Source organism: Hippocampus comes, unplaced genomic scaffold (assembly GCF_001891065.2).
Source record: "Hippocampus comes isolate QL1 unplaced genomic scaffold, H_comes_QL1_v1.1 scaffold487, whole genome shotgun sequence".
Taxonomy (NCBI): Eukaryota; Metazoa; Chordata; class Actinopteri; order Syngnathiformes; family Syngnathidae; genus Hippocampus; species Hippocampus comes.
Genome location: NW_017805352.1, coordinates 220,812 through 237,423, shown reverse-complemented (window position 1 = coordinate 237,423; position 16,612 = coordinate 220,812). Strand labels below are relative to the sequence as shown.

The window sequence follows — 16,612 nt, the reverse complement described above, 5'->3', positions numbered from 1 at the left end:
AAAAAAAAAAAAAAAAAAAAAAAAAGGAAATGTTTGACTTAATGACAAGCCATGTGATTAGATTTTTATTTTCATTCCAAACAATGGCCAATGTAACAGATATCCAGCTGACAGAGAGCCGCTGCTTTCTACAGAACTGCACCGTCATGCTTTTAATGTACTGTGAGTTGTACCTCCCACTGTCAAACGAAAAGGCATGCCGAGTCACCACATTCCCATGGAAACAATACAGAGAAATCTTTCATTATTTTTTTTTTTAAAAATAAAATAAAGAAAGATTGACACGTGGAAGTCGATGCAAGCAAGAAGATGAGCCGATAATGAAGAGTCACTATTATGGCGAGATACAGCAGACCTTAAGCGGTACTAGGGGTGACTTCAAAGTTATACACTTTGGTGTCTTTACCTTATTTTGTCTGCAGTTGCTTTCAAGTCAGCAAGCAACAAAGACATCCCACCGCCGCCTTCACGTCATATTTTCACATCGATGGCCTGCATCATCTTGTGCTTTATATACGTCTTCAGTGTGTAGGATTATGTGAATGTGCGCTTGTGCGTTAATCCTGAGTGAAATGTGATGTTTTGTGCACAGGAAGCCAGCGGGGGGACTCCCCAGCGGGCCTCAGTGTGCGGGCCCTGTAAGTCTGAGTGAATGGGCCTGAATTCGCAGGCTGCCCACGAGGACGCACGGCCGATTAAACTGACAGTCAGATGCCCATTGACCAGTCACAGAGATTAAACGCCGGGCCATCTCGGCAACTAAAACCACCTGGGGATAGAGGCGGCGATGGAGATGCGGGGAAAGGGGAGGAGAAGGAAATGGAAAGAGAGACGGAGAGACGTGCCGATACTCACTGTTACTCGTTGCTTCGGTAAAAGATGCCTTTTGTCCACTCCAGGCTTTGTTGTCCATCTGTGGTGATGCAGAGGGAGGCGGAGAAGGGGTGGGGGTGGGGGGGGGGTAAGTAAGAGAGATGTATTCTTGAACAGACAGCTTTTTCCACGCATGTCAGACAAGTTCCTTCCTACTGTTTGGACCACAAAGAGACGAGCGCTCACATGCGAGAACGCTTAAGGAGCCCAGTGTCCGTCTAAGCCAGCTATTTAATCAGGTGGGGGCCGTCAATGTTCAGCACCCTCAAAGGCTCCTATTCAGTGTGCTGCTGCTGTGGTGGTATGCGCGTCTGCATACACAAACGCACACAGTCACAAACACACGTGTGCACAACACCGAGCCCAACTATTTTTGGCTCGGTGTGGCAGTTGAGATGAGAAAAGAGGTCGGAATGGTGATGAGCGCAGAGAAAACAGGAACGCGACTGATTTGGTGGAGCACCTTGGGTACCTTGAAAGGTGCTATGTGAAAAGAAGATGTGACTAGGAATGGAGCTCATTGTCAGTACATCGTGAATAAGAAAAGGGATTGAATGGCAACAACAGCCAAGAATTAAAAACGGATTCTGGCTTAAATTGCATGTTGCTGTGTGCAAAACAGCAATGAACTTGTAGATTCATGATCCCTCTCATGACAGTATATTTAACACTGCAGTCTGGTCTGAGTTTGGAAGTAAGTCACATGGTGATGTAGTGTATCACTAATCAATGCTAAATGCAGTAGAACATTTTGTTAAAACAAAACACTACACCACTTAAAAAAAAGAAGTACCTCTGTAGGATTTTGGGAAACTGTCGAGGCTTTGTATCCCAGCTGCAGCAGCATTGCCTCAGCAGCATTCCGTTTAGCCACCTTTTTGTTCGGCCCTGTTCCCGAGGCAACATCGTTGTTTACCTTCACCTGCGTGAAGAACACAGCCGACTTAAAATAGTCACAATTCATAATAAATTAAAAATAAATAAATAAATAAATAAAAAAAGAGGCCAGCTGCAAGGCACCACTTGAGCAGAAGCCCGTTGAAGCGGCACGGTTCTTGTGACATTACATCCGTTTTTCACACTTTGACTCACTTGTAGCCAGGAAGGCTTCCGTTTCCTTCCCCAGACCGAGCAGGCTACAGAATTTGCACTTTGCGAAGAAAGGCAAAGTGAAGAGTTTGTTTTTCAGCGAACCTTGAAACATTAAATCCGTCAACTCATAATGTAAGCAGATATTTCCGAGAGAATATCAGACGTCGTTATGTTATGCAAACAGACAATTACGCTGTACAAATAACATGAAGGCGGCCCGGAGCTTGTGAAAAGACAGGCTTCCACGCACTTACTCCAAGTGCTCTGACGTGCTCATTAGGTGCTTGTTTAAAGGCATCATATGGGCCGCGAGCAAGCCAGAATGAGGAGAAGCCCGGCAAATGACTCGTAGAATAAACACAATAATTCTTAAAATAATATATACAATCCCTCTATTAAAAGGCACTTGAGACAAGGTGAACTCGTGCGTTGGAACACAACTCAAGAGGAGTACGCAGAGACTCGTTTCACTCCGTGCGCCTGTGGCGGAGAACAATGAGGAAATTTAAGAAGGGTGAACGGACGACACAAAAGAAACGCGCTGACATTCATAGAGCCTGATGCGCGTATCCAAGAGGCATGGAGAATAGGTTTGAGGACGAATGACTGCCTGACGCTAAGAGAAGCTCTGTTTCGCTTATGAAAGAAGGGGACTGCGGGAAAAGAAAATGTGACTGACAGACACAGAAAAAAAAAAAACAAAAAAAAAAAACAGCAAGGATCATCGAGAGGATGACAAGAAAACTAAATGCAATTATGAAGACTAACGCGTGTTACACGGGTCTTTGACGAATAATCATCGACTGGAGTTTCCTCAATTAAATACAGATATGCAGCTTTCCCATGAACGTAAATGCCGTTCAGTCGACATGGGCCAGAAGCAACGGACATGGAATGACATGCTTCTCACTCATCTCACGTGCCCACAATGTCTCGAAGTCTGCAGCATTTGATGAGATTCATAGTCACGTTTCAAGGGTCTTACGTTACTTCCAAAATCAAAACGTCTGCTAACTCAATTTTGATGTTGCGATGACTGTCTGCATGCCTGACAAAACGTTCTTCTGTGTAAAATGTATCCTTCTCCATCCTCTCATATGGCCATGAAGACGAAATGCGCCCCGGCCCCGGGGCCCCGAACCTTTTACTTCTCCATTCCAATGAACCCCAGATTGTTATCTGCCGGTCTTTCCCAGAATGCCAAAAGCAGTACGTACCTGCATGATAAATTCCCGGCGTCGGGGCATCCCCCTCTCCGAAAGCAGCAAATACTCCGGCTCTTTCTCCTTCTTGGCCTGCTGGATCTGGGCCAGGCGGCTGATCGGGTTCATGCCCTGGCCATAGTCCGGTCCCGTCTAGAGGACGAGGTAACAAAGAACGGGAAACGTGAACGCTTCCAATGATAATAGTAGTCGAGCGGTGTCAAGCGGTTTACAGAAGCGTTGAAAGGTTCTATGCAAAATGGTGTCATCCAGATGAACATCGCAAACATTTTCATACTAAATTAGGGATAAGAACGATGCGATTGTTAGCCGATGAGAAGAGACTGTACCTCGCTGCAGGTGGAGAAATAAAGTTCGTGAGGAATTGGAACGAAAGCGATCCTAAAGTGGATTTTAGAGTCTAAAAATGATGACTTTGGGCAAGAGGCAAGGTACGCGGTGGACTAATCTTCAGTCAACTGCAGGGCATACTCAGCGATGCCAGCACCTCTCATGAACATGCTCAATTTTTGCTTGAGAACATTTGGATTTGGTTGAGTGTTGAAGCTAAAACGAACAAACATCACCAGAAGGGCTCCAAACAACAAGATTTTGAATATCAAGTTCCAAATGAAATTATATCAAGCCTTTTTTGCTTGATTTTTTGTTTTAGTTGGCCTCGTTTTGAATCACGCCAGCACTTGACCTGAAAACCCGATATTGTGTAAGACAGAATTTAAACGATTTCTGCTCCAGTTGACAGTGTCTTTCAGCCTCATGATTAATGTGCCATTTCATGAACATTTTCACTCGATGCCGATCATCTGAAAATGTCGTGATTTCGGATGAAGTCATTTTCAATTCCTGCTCAAAGTGGAAAAATGTTGGGTGCCCACTGAACTCGAAATTAAGCAGTTCACCACACTGGATCACTTCTTGGGTTTTTTTTTGAGGATTGATTTCATTCAATTAATTGGCTGAGAACTCTATGGCTGTTTACACCGAGTCCAATCCTTCATTAGAATAGGCCTGCAGTTGAAGAAATTAAATCCCTGCCTAATCTATAGTAGGAAAGGCAATGGATTCAAATCTGAGCACCCCCCCGCCCACGCTGGCTCGAGTACCTTGAGGATGGTCTTGGTGCGTTTCTTGTAGTGTGTTTTGGGTTTCTCCACAACCGGAATGAAGGGCAACTTCTTGAGGTCCTGCAGAACGGACAGAGCGGCACGCTTCTTGGACAGCTTTTTGCTGTTGCCCTCGCCCTCAGCTGAGAATTCTCCAACGGTGACGCGGGTCAGGAAGCTTTTCATGTGCGGGGGTCCACTCTCCTTCAACACCTATTGCATATACACAAGTGGAGAGGGAGTTCCGCAAAGGAAAACGTTGACTCCATTCCAGATTTTCCTGGACAGATACACGAAACAGAACCGAGAGGCTTGCGTGCCTGCATGTGGACAGAAAGGGCTTCTGCAGATCCATGCGAATGCGTGTTTTGTGTCTTTTTAGTCATGGTGTGTGTGTGTGTGTGTGTGTGTGTGTGTGTGTTGGGAAGCGTGTGCAGCACACTCTGCAAGCCGCTACACCAGGTGGTCTAAAACATCTGCTCTCAATGGTGAAAGTGCTACCCGCCCATATACTCATGTTATTCATATACAAGACACACACACACACAGGCACTGACGTACAAGAACACATTAAGAGTAACATGCTCCTAGATGACAGTCTCTAGTGATGAGGGCTCAGTTTCCTTCCTCTAGCCTCTGGTCACCTGGGAGACCTAAAACAAACACCGGCTGGCGTTAGGTCATGCTTCTGCAATCACATCTACTTCCTGTGAAGTACGCAAGCGGGGTTTGTGCGAGTAGTGTGTGTGTGTGTGTGTGTGTGTGTGTGTGTGTGTGTGTGTGTGTGTGTGTGTGTGTGTGTGTGTGTGTGAGGGGGAGAAAGCGAGAAAGAGATATAAAGCGAGAGCGAGAGAGGGAGACAAAGAGAGACAAGACAGGTGTGGCTCTCCAAAACATTTCGTGAAAACATACAAAAAGGGAGAATCAAGTTTTATACACCAAGACAACAACGGTACAGTGCACCTAATCGCTGCTCTTTTGTTGTTTTTAAGCAGCGTCCATTAACTGGTGTGTCAACAACTCGACAATCAGAGTACAATTTGTGGTGCTCACAGCGCAAATTGCTGCAATCAAACAAACTGCAAGCGGCTAATTTCAACCCCGTGAACTGATTAAAACCGATAAGTGGAACCATGAGCATTCCAGAAATACTTGACACAACAACGCGGCGCAGGCTAATTTTCCGCACCATTACAGGAATTGAGGCATCAAGTCCCCATTGTTGCCCTTTGAATAAAAACTGCACGCCGATTGTTGCAGTTCACCACGTAAGATGACGCTAACGGTGGCCATCGCACCAGTTGCACTTGAAAATGTAAGGAATGGTCAACACGACAGTGTCGAAAAGTTAGTTGGTCAAAGTTTGTCGAGTATCTTCAAGCATATGGACAAAAACCTTCGCCGCTGAGTGTGCAACAACTTGCATTTCATCTTCAATTCTGACTCACCGTGGTTATACTTGCAAAATAGCTCTTACATCTCTTCGAAACGGTGTGACTGCCAAGCACTCGTGTGCGTGGCCAAGGCTTACTCCGTCAGTTTTTTTTTTTTGGTCAGCATTCCTGTACAATGAATACACTTTATGTGGAAAAAGCATATTGCATGATGGAGGCCTTGGAGCTCAAAAGCTGATAGCTTGTTCACCCATAGCAGAAATGCTTGTCGCCTTAAGAAATACATGTAACGGGGCTGCTTCTAGCACCACACGCGCACTGCATATTAGTCTTTATGTCACACTTGTGTAGAGAAGACTGGCACACACAGGGCATCATGCTCTCGGCCCATCATTTGCTCTTCCCTCACTCCTCACTTTATGACTTCAAGCTCATGCGCCGTCTCTTTTTCCATCACCGGCTGCCTTAAAACATACGCAGCCTTGCAACTTGTGTCACTGAACACGATGGGAAGCTACCCAAGGAAATAAACAATTACAACAGAGTTTAGATTTGCAATGAGGAAAAACAAAAATCATCAATGCTTTGATTTCGAAAAAAAAAAAAAAAAAAAAGGAGTGATGCCAAAATATGTTCCAGTAATACTTTCCTCATCAACATGACCTGTCCGAGGGCCTCAGGTACACTAGAAGTGAAATAGATAGATAGGCAGAAAGTTAAGAGAAAAGGTAGGGGTCCAGCGGAATGAAGAAAGGCTCTTTTGTGTGATGCCCGGAGGACGGACAAGCTCTTGGGGGGGAGGGGGGGGGGTACTCTTCTCATAAGATGGGTGGTTCTTGGCCCAGACTCTCTACTCTTGTGTCCCTCCTCGGAAGAGGAGCCTCCAATCCAACAAACAAGCTGTGATTTATAGATTGGTTCCTCTTTGATGCTGACATCTGCTTGATATTGCCTGACAGGAGGATTAAATGAGCCAACTGGCTCGGAGGGTGGCGCGACCCTCATCGGCGTGGAGGGATGGGAAAGCAGGCGCTCGCTCGCAGTGACTCATTGGTAATTTCATGGCCCAGAGAGGGGAGGACGGAGATGTGAAAACATGGGCACTGCTGTGAGAGGTGTTCAACCTGAGAGATGACCGGGACAGTTTTGTGAATAGATGAAAAACAAAATGTGCCGCCTCAATAGGTTAAGCACACTTCTAAACACTAGAGTGGAACACTAAAAAAACCCCCAAAAAAAAAAACCACACTCCATGTTGAATGCATTCATCAGTAAAAAGAGTCACTGTTTGCTTCAAAGTAGCTTAGGCTTTTGTTTTACAAGACAGGAAAATGAATGTCGTGCGAGCGATGCGCAAAGACAGACGCCAACGTGGAGCAACATTCCCTGGCACATTTAAAGTCAGAGCAAACCAAGACCAACACGACCGTCACTGGATGGCACGCATCAATATCTTGTGAGAAGGAAGATGATTGAGTTGGCAAGCAAGCATAGAAATCTGAAGTTGGAAAGGAAACGCAATATGAAAGTTGGAGGAAATCCACACGGAGAGAAAGCGAAGATGAACTGCTCATCAGGCAACTGAAATGAGGAAGCGCCAGCAAAGGGAGAGACAGGAACGCTACGCTGAAAACTGCTACTCGAGGCATCGAAATGGGAGAGGATGAAAACGAAAGTAGCCTAATTTCACACCGTGACAGCTCATGAATCACACCAACGCAGATTTAGCCATCCTCGTGTATTAATAGCCGTTCCAGGAAGAACGGCTATGTCACGGTCTGATGAGCAAACGCGTTTCCAAAAAAAATAAAATAAAATAAAATGGGGGAGTACACGGGAAAGATGGGTAGCTTTCCAGATAATTTTCCAAAATTGTGTAAAGTCATGAGCAAACAACGCCAACGGAGAATTGTATGTGTCGCTCCCTTCCATCCTTGTCTCCATTTCCTCTCACCCCCATTCACTGAAACAGTAAACCCGTGGCTTTCACAAGTATCATTCTTGTGTTTTTTTGGGAGTGATGGCCCGAGGAGTGGAAAGGAAGGATTCAATGGCGGAAGGGAGGGGGCACACAGAATAAACTGAGCCTCCCTTGTTTTTGGCACCTTGAAGTGTTGAGAAGGAGAAAGAAAGGGCGACGAAGGAGAGATTCTTGGAGACGTCAGCCCAGATATGGTGAAAAGCCAAAGAGAACAGACGAAGCGGGTCATCATTGATTTTTACAAAACTCACGGTCAAAGTCAACAACGTGGAAACAAAAAAAAATGGGGCGCGCAACCCTTTAAAATCTCTACGGGACACAAAACCTTGGGAAAGGTCTACGTCAATCCGCTTCGTTAAGACATAGCGACTGCCCATCAGTTATCCCGAGCCGTTATCCGGTTCAGGGTCGTATCAAGGCTGCAACCGGTGCCAGGTGATTCGAGGTGGAAGGTGGACTCCACCCCAGACCGATCGTGATCCAACACAGGCCGAGTGTGAATTCAATATAAGTTTCAGACACCATTTTAAGCCAATTCACGATCCAGACGAATTCAAACATTCGTCTTCGAATACTGGACGCATTTTATCAGCTGAGTCAACAGCAATCGCAACATTCTTAACAACAAGAGCATTTGCCACCCCCAAAAAAGAAAATACAAATGCACTTTAAATTAGAATACGATCATCCAAAACAACTTCTGAGTCTTCTTTCTTTTTTTTTTGGGGGGGTGGGGGGGGGGGGATCCTCCATTTGAGTATTTCTATCAGACGACAGCCTGTTTATGGGAAATAAGTGAAATAAGTCATTTTTGGGTTCACAATTGCTGACACTGACAAAAGGTGACATCTCACAGTATTGGCCTCCATGGCATTGGAAACCCAGTTGGCTGAACATGTGTCACTTTCAAAAAAAAAAAAAAAATCTGTCGAGGCTTCTCACCTCAAAGTTGACATTCAAGTTCCTCTTCAGGGCAATTTCATAGACCAGGCTGATCTCGGACTTGCTGGCGTCAGCGCCTTCCTCACTTTCCACCTTTTCTTCTGGGTCCTAACAAAAAAAAAAAAGGATCAAGAAAGGATGTCAGATAGTGTGAGCATTTGAGACACTTGTTTCGGAAACAGCATTTTTAAGAGTGGTCTGTGTTGACATCGACGAGACAATGCCAACCAAGCGCATGGACAGAGGACAGATAGGATGGAGGTTTTTCGGGAAACCGTCAATGGTTTCAAGCTGTAAAAATACAGAACTATTTGTTTTCTCTCAACTGATAAGCGTATCTCATATTTGGGGCGGAAAATGTAATAAATGATTCGCCAGTAAATGCTGACACTTAAAAAAAATTATTGTCCGTGACTGTTTGAGAACTGTATCCAACCATGTCATAAAATGACAAATTTAGGAGGTGCACGTCAGCCAAGCTGTTGGAAAGTGAGGCACGCACCGTACTACAGAACTATTTTATCAAGTCTTTATTCCCACGAGACAAATTAATCACTGTGAGCGTCATGAATTTTGACAATAAAGTTGTATCCAATCCAATTCAATCCAATGAACATTTTTCTCTTAACCAGCAGAAATTAGATCGCAAGAACCCGAGTTGGTCAACAATTAGGTTAGTCCATGGGAATCGAATCAGGACACTCCCGTTCATCACTTGAGTGTCAATTGCAAACCAACAAATGCATGATGTTTATTTTTTTTTTTTCTGGGAATGAATGCTGGATAGCTCAAAAGCTCAATCCAAACAAAATTCTTTCGTGCTGGAATTTAACATGGGAACGAATGAAAATGGCTTGACAGGTCAGAGTCACTAGTGGGAGATCACACTTGGCAAAATCACAAGATGCGAACCGTTTATGAACTGGCCTTTGATTGATCCGAAAAATGACAGCGAGTGCTGACTGTTTTGCTATGATACAAGGATTCGTTTGAGTCATACATCCCTATTCAAAGCACTTTGATATGATTCATGCGTAAATCTGCGCTGCTGAGAGAATTGCGATAAGTATAATGATAGACGCATGCGTCATCGGCTGCGTCCGCACAAGGAATGACCACGCAGACCGGCAACCTTGCTATGACAAATTACAAATAGATTCAACTTTAGTGCTTCTCCTAAGATCAGCAAATTGTGGGGAAAACGCAGTAACAGAAAGTCAAGCCCAAATGTCTCATGAGGGGATTTCGTGATGTCGTAACGACAGTGCTGCAGATTTCAACATTTGCGGTTTTCGTTCCCTGCGATTGGCCGGCAACCAGTTCAGGGTGTCCCCCGCCACTGCCCCAAGACAGCTGGGATGGGCTCCAGTGAGGAGAAGCGGATCAGAAAATGGATGGAAGGAAGGTTTTCGTTCATGTCTTATTTCAGGGACATCATCAAGTAAATTGGTCCAACATACAAGTAAAGACAAAAGGCGTTCCAGATCCAAGTGGATGCATAAAAACACGGACAAGCCGTGAGTGTCCCTGCATTGCCAGGACAACTTGAACTGAGAATCAACTGGATTTCACGAATGATCCAACTTCCAAAGAGCAATGGCTTACCACAAATCTTTTGAAACGATTGGGAGAGGCAACACGGATGCATGTCGTCGACGTTGTCATCATATCAGGATGATCTGCGGTACATACTTCCCACGATTACTGAACTACACTGCCATCCAACAAATGAAAGGCTACGGATTGCAGCTTTAAGGGGTTCATTCAGCGATTGAACCTTCTAATTCAATTAGTGAAACTGAATTAAAAAAAAAAAACCCATGCATTCAAGAACACTTGAAACAGGAAAAATACTTTTGATTGTTGCTCGAGGGGTGTCTTCAACACTATAATAGGGTATTTTGTGCTGGATGGAGAAGTTACTGACGACATTTCGTCATGTTTTATTTGGAGTCAGAATCACAGGCATTTAGCAAACAAGCACAATGTGCAACAAATTGCGCAACGAGACTCAGTCAAAGCCAAAAACAAACAAACAAAAAAAAAGCTCCTTTATTGATGCAACAACAAAACGGGTCGGGCAAAATAACAGAAGCAAAGCGTAGCAAAAGCAAATTACTGGCAATTAGCAGGTTGTGAGCATCTGGGGTAATTCGATTTGCCGTATGAGACAATAACGGCTGGCAAATGCGCCTCGAGGAAAACCAGGGAAAGGTACAGACACACCGAGAGACAAAAAGAAGATAACGACTAATTCTGACAGCTGCAAACGAAAACCAGATTCATTACACATTAAGAGTAATTGGCATGGAGGTGGATTTGGATTCAATCTGATGGAAGCCGGTGACGTATTCATTTTATTAATCGCTAAAGACACAGAACGCTGCCCACGGAGTAGAGCAGTGTTAAAACGTGGCTGTAAAATAGGGAAAGTAGTTCTTTTTTTAGACTACAGCAATGTTGTGGCCGCTCATCTTAAATGTCGGTTTCATGCGAGGAAATAAATCAAAGTAATGTATGAGGTGGGCATGCTTGTTTGCGAGAGGTCACCTGCGGTGGTCGTTCCGGGATGGGCTCATTGCGGAGTGCTTGAAGGGCCTTCATGGCAGCGTTGTGTCTGGCAGCTTGGCGAGTGCGCCCCTCCCCGATAAACTCGTGACTCCCCACAGAGAGCTGGACGTAGAAGATCTTGGGAATGGGATAATGGTACCTGGAAAGAGACAAACAGGAGGCGGCGGCGTCATGAGCACAATAAATTCAATTAGGAGTTGTTTATGTCACCCAAAGAGAACATCTTTAACTAAAAAAAAAAAAAAAAAAAAAAAACACATGGCAAACAAAAACGAAGCTTGAACGTGATGAGACAATCGAAAGCATTTAATACACTGCTAAAAACAAACAGGTCATGCACTACATTAGAGTCAGTTACCCTGTTCGCCAATCACCGAACGAATGTCGTATTTTATTTCTGAGTTTGGGCTTGCGAAACAAAGCGCCGGCACACATATATTCTCTCCTCTTTCTTCTCAGCCTCAACATAGATTTTGCTCTCTTTCATTGAGGCCTGACAGAGTGGGACTGAGCCGTCAACAAATTGATAGAGCGGTCTGCAAGTCCATGTGGTGATGCCCCCTCCTGGGTCAAGGGGATGGGGGGTGGGGGGGGGTGTCTGCAGAATGGAGGGAAATGAGAGAGAAATAGTGGGAAAGCTAAGAAGAGGTGGGAGGAATCCAAAGTTTGGAATATCCCTTTTCCCTGTCTTCTGGTTTCTTCTCCGCCAGTACGTCCACTTCAATTCATGAGAACATACGAGTCCCATATGCGGCACACACACAAAAACTCTACCATGCAAAGCAAAGGCCATATTTCAACCACACGCAGAAATATCCCGAGCTCATCTGAGATGGACTGACACAAAGTGGAAAAGGGCCCAATGGTCTGAGGAGTCCGCGTTTCAAATTGTTTTCAGCAATCATGGACGTCATCCGCTCAGGCCAAAGAGGAAAAAGACCATCCGGATTTTTCAAAAGCCGACAACTGTTTGGGCGTGTGTTCGTGCCCCGCTGCGGCTTGCTTGATGATGTCATGTTATGCTTGACATCACTGAACGTGGAATGAATCGGCAGCATCAATTGCAGGGAAATCCAGTCAAAGTTAATGACAAAGAAAGAAAACGACATCGTCGATTCCAGACTATCATAATATTGCTTCTCTTACTAACAAGTTATTCTGAAAAACATAAATGTCTTTTTTTTTCTCCCCCTGTTCTGTGTCTTCACGTATTCCCCTAATCTCCTGCACAGCGGGCCTTGGAAAGGCATTTTATTCTCTGACTGGCAGGAGGTCTTTCCTCAGCCCGCAGCCGTCCTTCTCATGCATCTGCTCTCGGCTCCTCCAGGCCACCGGAGCCTTCCCTGGGCGGGGGCTTGCCTGGCCCTCGCACGTCAAGATCAGCCCCCGGGGTCTCAGAGGATATGCCAAGTGCAACATGGGCTCTGGCCAACAGCGCCGCGCCGAGATGGGAGCAGCTGGGGCTGGAACATGGAGTACAGGTGCAGAGAGAGCGAGGGAGAGAGAGATCGAGGGATAACACGGAGAACGCAAAAGGAGACTGAAGCGCTGGAAGGGAAGAAGAAAACAGAAAGCGAGAGGCTGGGGTGGAGGGGAGGCCGCTGGGAGACCCTAATCTGCAACGTGGGAAAGTCGCAAGCGAGCGAGCCAAGAACACAGGAGAGCACATGTACACGCAGCAAAATCATCCGCGCAAGAAAGGCAAGCGGATCACATCGGTGCCTGCTGGCTCGCGCGGCATGGACGTGTTAATTATTATTTGCATTATTATTATTACTACAAAGCGGGAATGTGGCCAGGACACCTGAAGGGAGGGTGTGGAAATGGTTTGTAGGAAAGAAAATAAATTAAAATAATAATTGAAAAAAAAAAACTGTTGATGACGTGTGTGAATGCATATGTAAGGTATGACTCATAATGTCAGCATTTCGCACTCACACACACACACACACACACACACACACACACACACACACACACACACACACACACACACACACACACACACACACACACACACACACACACACACACACACTTTGCTCTCTTTGATCCCTCAAACAGCCAGAATAGAAAGTGAGAGATACAAGCATGCAATTACTCTTGCAAATGACATGGTGACATTTAGTCCGGAAGCCGTTTTTTGTCGGGTAAGCCAAACTTGCCTTCCTGATTCGGAAAATAAAACTTGTGAACACCATCATCACCATCACACGTTCTCACCAATCCGGAAATGCCAGACTGATTTGATGAGTCATCTTTCAACATCAATAGCCATCAATAATGTCGCCGTCAATATTCCTCTTGTGCATTTGGTGATGGTGAAATTGTTTTGGGAGACAGTTAGTAGATGATGACTCCAACCCACCTCACACCCGCCTCCAATCTGAGTCTTTTTTTTGTTGTCCCTATTAAAAGCAACTTGTTTCCAACATTTTTTGGAGGGTGAAAATGAGGTGTCGATTTGAGGTGAGCCCAGCATTTGCACTCCGCTATAAATGAAGGCAAAGCATCTGTTACAGCGGAGGCCACGGGTGGAGGTTACATGCTAAACCGTGAGAGTATAACACCTTTCATGGAAAATGCACGCGTGTCTGTCGTCGGCTTTTGAATTGAAAAGCATTTGTATTCAGGAACATCGAGTGGCCCGGCCAAAGAGACGAAAAACAACATGACACGCGGGGTGGCTTTCTTCGCACCACCATTCGGACTAGTGGCCAACAGTTGGACAGGCTTTCACGACAGTCGCGCACAAACATGAACATAACGCCACACAGCCAGAGCAGCAAGAGTGACAGAGCCTTTGTCGACCCCCCCCCCCGCCCCCTCCCAAAAAAGAAAAACTTGGAAAGGCTTGTTCTTCCTCCAGCTGCTCTTTCTTCCAATCTCTTGCCAGACATGTACTTGAATTAATTCCCTCCCTCCTTCCCTCATACTTCATTCCGTGTCCATCGTTAATTGATTTTTTTTCCCCCCGTTTTGCCTCACGCAACTGCTAATATACAAAATTGATTATGATGTGTCATTGCCAAAAACATGTCAAGAAAAACAAACAAACAACAAAAACAAATGTTGGGTTCGGATTTATAAATCTGAAGAACAAGGTATCTTCCTGTTTGTGTGTGTGTGTGTGTGTGTGTGAGAATATGCTCTAAAATGGGGTTGTTTACTCTTGGAAAAAAAAAAAGAAAGACGCAACCCTGCAAATGGCCAGCAGTGACTGATTTTAATCCGACACTCTCCCTCCCTTTTATACCTGTTGCCAACAGCGCGTGCAGTCGGTTTGAGTGAGGGAACACAAAATGCCTCACCTGCTAGTTAAGAACGTAGTAAAGAGCGCAAGCATAATCTGTTGAAGTGTAGCGCCCACTTTTGGGGATTTTAGTCAGTTGTTCAACCTCAAAAGTGCGCGTACGGCACGTAGCAACTCCTACGTGATCATTAAAGTCATTAGTAGCGGTCGGAGAGCTGAATCCCTCGCTCACATCGCTTGCGATACACTTCCTCTCCTGCAGACAGCCGTGTCATCGACGGCCTTCTAATAGGGCCATCTTTACCGACAAACGGCGTTTCACATCCAAACAGTGCCCACCAGAGAGGCTTTGTTGCTTCTTTCAATCCCAGTGTCAAAAGCTGAGAGCGTCCGTTGTTTCCACCGCCTTGTTGTGGTTTCAATTTTGAACATGAGATTAAAGCGCCCTCGCGCAAGTACTGTAATCAGTCTCGGGGGCCCTCCTTCCATGCTCGGCTCAGGAGAAATCAGAGCCCCCAATAAAGTGACCCCAGGGCCCTCGTAACGGCTGACTCATGCTGACGCATCGGGTATCACTTCCAAATATGAAAAATTTACAATAGTATTACTCAGAGGGAACGGGTTAAAACAAAAAGGGTTGAGTTACTAGGTAAGAAAAAAAAAATACATATGGGATAATTCATCATGGAAGTAAAAACCAGCTGCTCGAAAACAACATTTGATGAGCTCACTAAGAACAGGTATTGCACAGAACGAAAAATACCGATGACAATCGGATTTTTCCAACGTATGTGGAAAAACCATGCGTATCGTCACACAGTCGTAAAAGAATCTATCCATCTATCTGAACCTCTGTGCCCTTCTAGTGCCAACTTGGCTGGATAAGAGGAAGAGCTGGCTGGGAAATGGGTCGAAAATCAGACCCCGCTGTCCTCATTAAAAGTATTACATTGTGACCTGCTGTTTTATGTTCAGTGTCATTAAGACAGAAAATGAGTTCCTTTGTTGAAAAAGACAAAAAGGACAAGAAACGTCCCGGTGTCATTTTAAGATTGACCCCCTTTTTTTTTTTTTGGGTTGTCACGCCTTCATGACGCCTTTCAAGCTGCAACTTATTTGCCTTTTGTTTTTATGCGGGTTTCCTCCGGGTACACTGGCTTCCTCCCATTAAAGTCTTGATGCGAATGTGAGCGGGAATTAGTAGCGGAGGCGCGCGGCGTGACGACAACACCGACCGAGGCGTAAGGCGATGCATTTTCGCAATGGTGGGTTTGTTCTACGAGAGTTGCAAGGGCGGGTGGGTGTAGGGTGGGGGGCGGGGGGGTGTTTCTCGTTGACCACCAATCACCGGACACAAAAAGCAGCATTCGGCTACGCAATCCCAAGGATTTGGCTTTGGGATCAGGAGGCAACACGTTTGAATCCTGCTGGTTTGTCCAACTTCCCCCTCGGGTTTAACATTGGAAAACGACAGCTTTTGACAGTGGCAAAACAAACCGCAAACGGCGTCGGATTGGACCAAACGCACTGGCGCAGTGGCACGCTCTTGACGGCGCGATCAGATTTTCCACCGCCGATTCCAAGTTCAAAGAGCAACATTGGCTTGACTCGCTTGATCTTCAAAGTTCAAGTGCGCGGCCACCAAAAGCCCCGCGACACAGAGTGGGCCAACAGCCTGGGAAACGGCACCGTTCCAGCGCGGAGGTCGGCCTCACGCTGTCAAACATACAGAGACGAGTCATTAGGAAAGGAACTTCAGCTGACGTCAGCTCGCTCGCTCCCTCGCACACTCTCTGGCTCTGTCTCTCTGTGAGTTGCCATCATCCGATGCGTTTCACGCCGAAAACACCGAGGCAAAGGTGGAGCCGTGGGACATGACGACTTACGCAAACATGAGCATGAAACTCGAGTCTTCTCAACTCAATGGACATGAAAAGAAGAGACTGGCTGCAGTGATAGCGAGCGCAAATCTTTCCAAATATTTGTTTATTTTGGACGTGAATCCCGAAGAAGCCTCCACGCCTCGGCTCTTAAATACAATATTGTTTTATGAGTTTCAACCCATTTGTACAATTTGAAGACGTCATACTTTGGTCAGGTGCGTTATGTCATACACGACGCCATCAATCTGATTTACTAGTCAATGAATACATGCCGGGATGTTTATCTTAAAAAAAAAA

General features: G+C 45.5%; 1 protein-coding gene across 1 annotated transcript in view; it reads right to left on the bottom strand.

The window, feature by feature from the left end:
- The window catches only part of stau2 (staufen double-stranded RNA binding protein 2), a 56,148-nt gene that overhangs the window by 31,321 nt on the left and 8,215 nt on the right, over positions 1 to 16,612 (bottom strand). Inside the window, exons 6-11 of the mRNA XM_019871857.1 lie at positions 11,159 to 11,318; positions 8,609 to 8,716; positions 4,292 to 4,504; positions 3,183 to 3,320; positions 1,667 to 1,795; positions 856 to 913 (exon numbers count right to left, since the gene is read on the bottom strand). Coding sequence (XP_019727416.1) covers positions 856 to 913; positions 1,667 to 1,795; positions 3,183 to 3,320; positions 4,292 to 4,504; positions 8,609 to 8,716; positions 11,159 to 11,318 — 806 coding nt within the window. The remainder of the gene's footprint in view (positions 1 to 855; positions 914 to 1,666; positions 1,796 to 3,182; positions 3,321 to 4,291; positions 4,505 to 8,608; positions 8,717 to 11,158; positions 11,319 to 16,612) is intronic.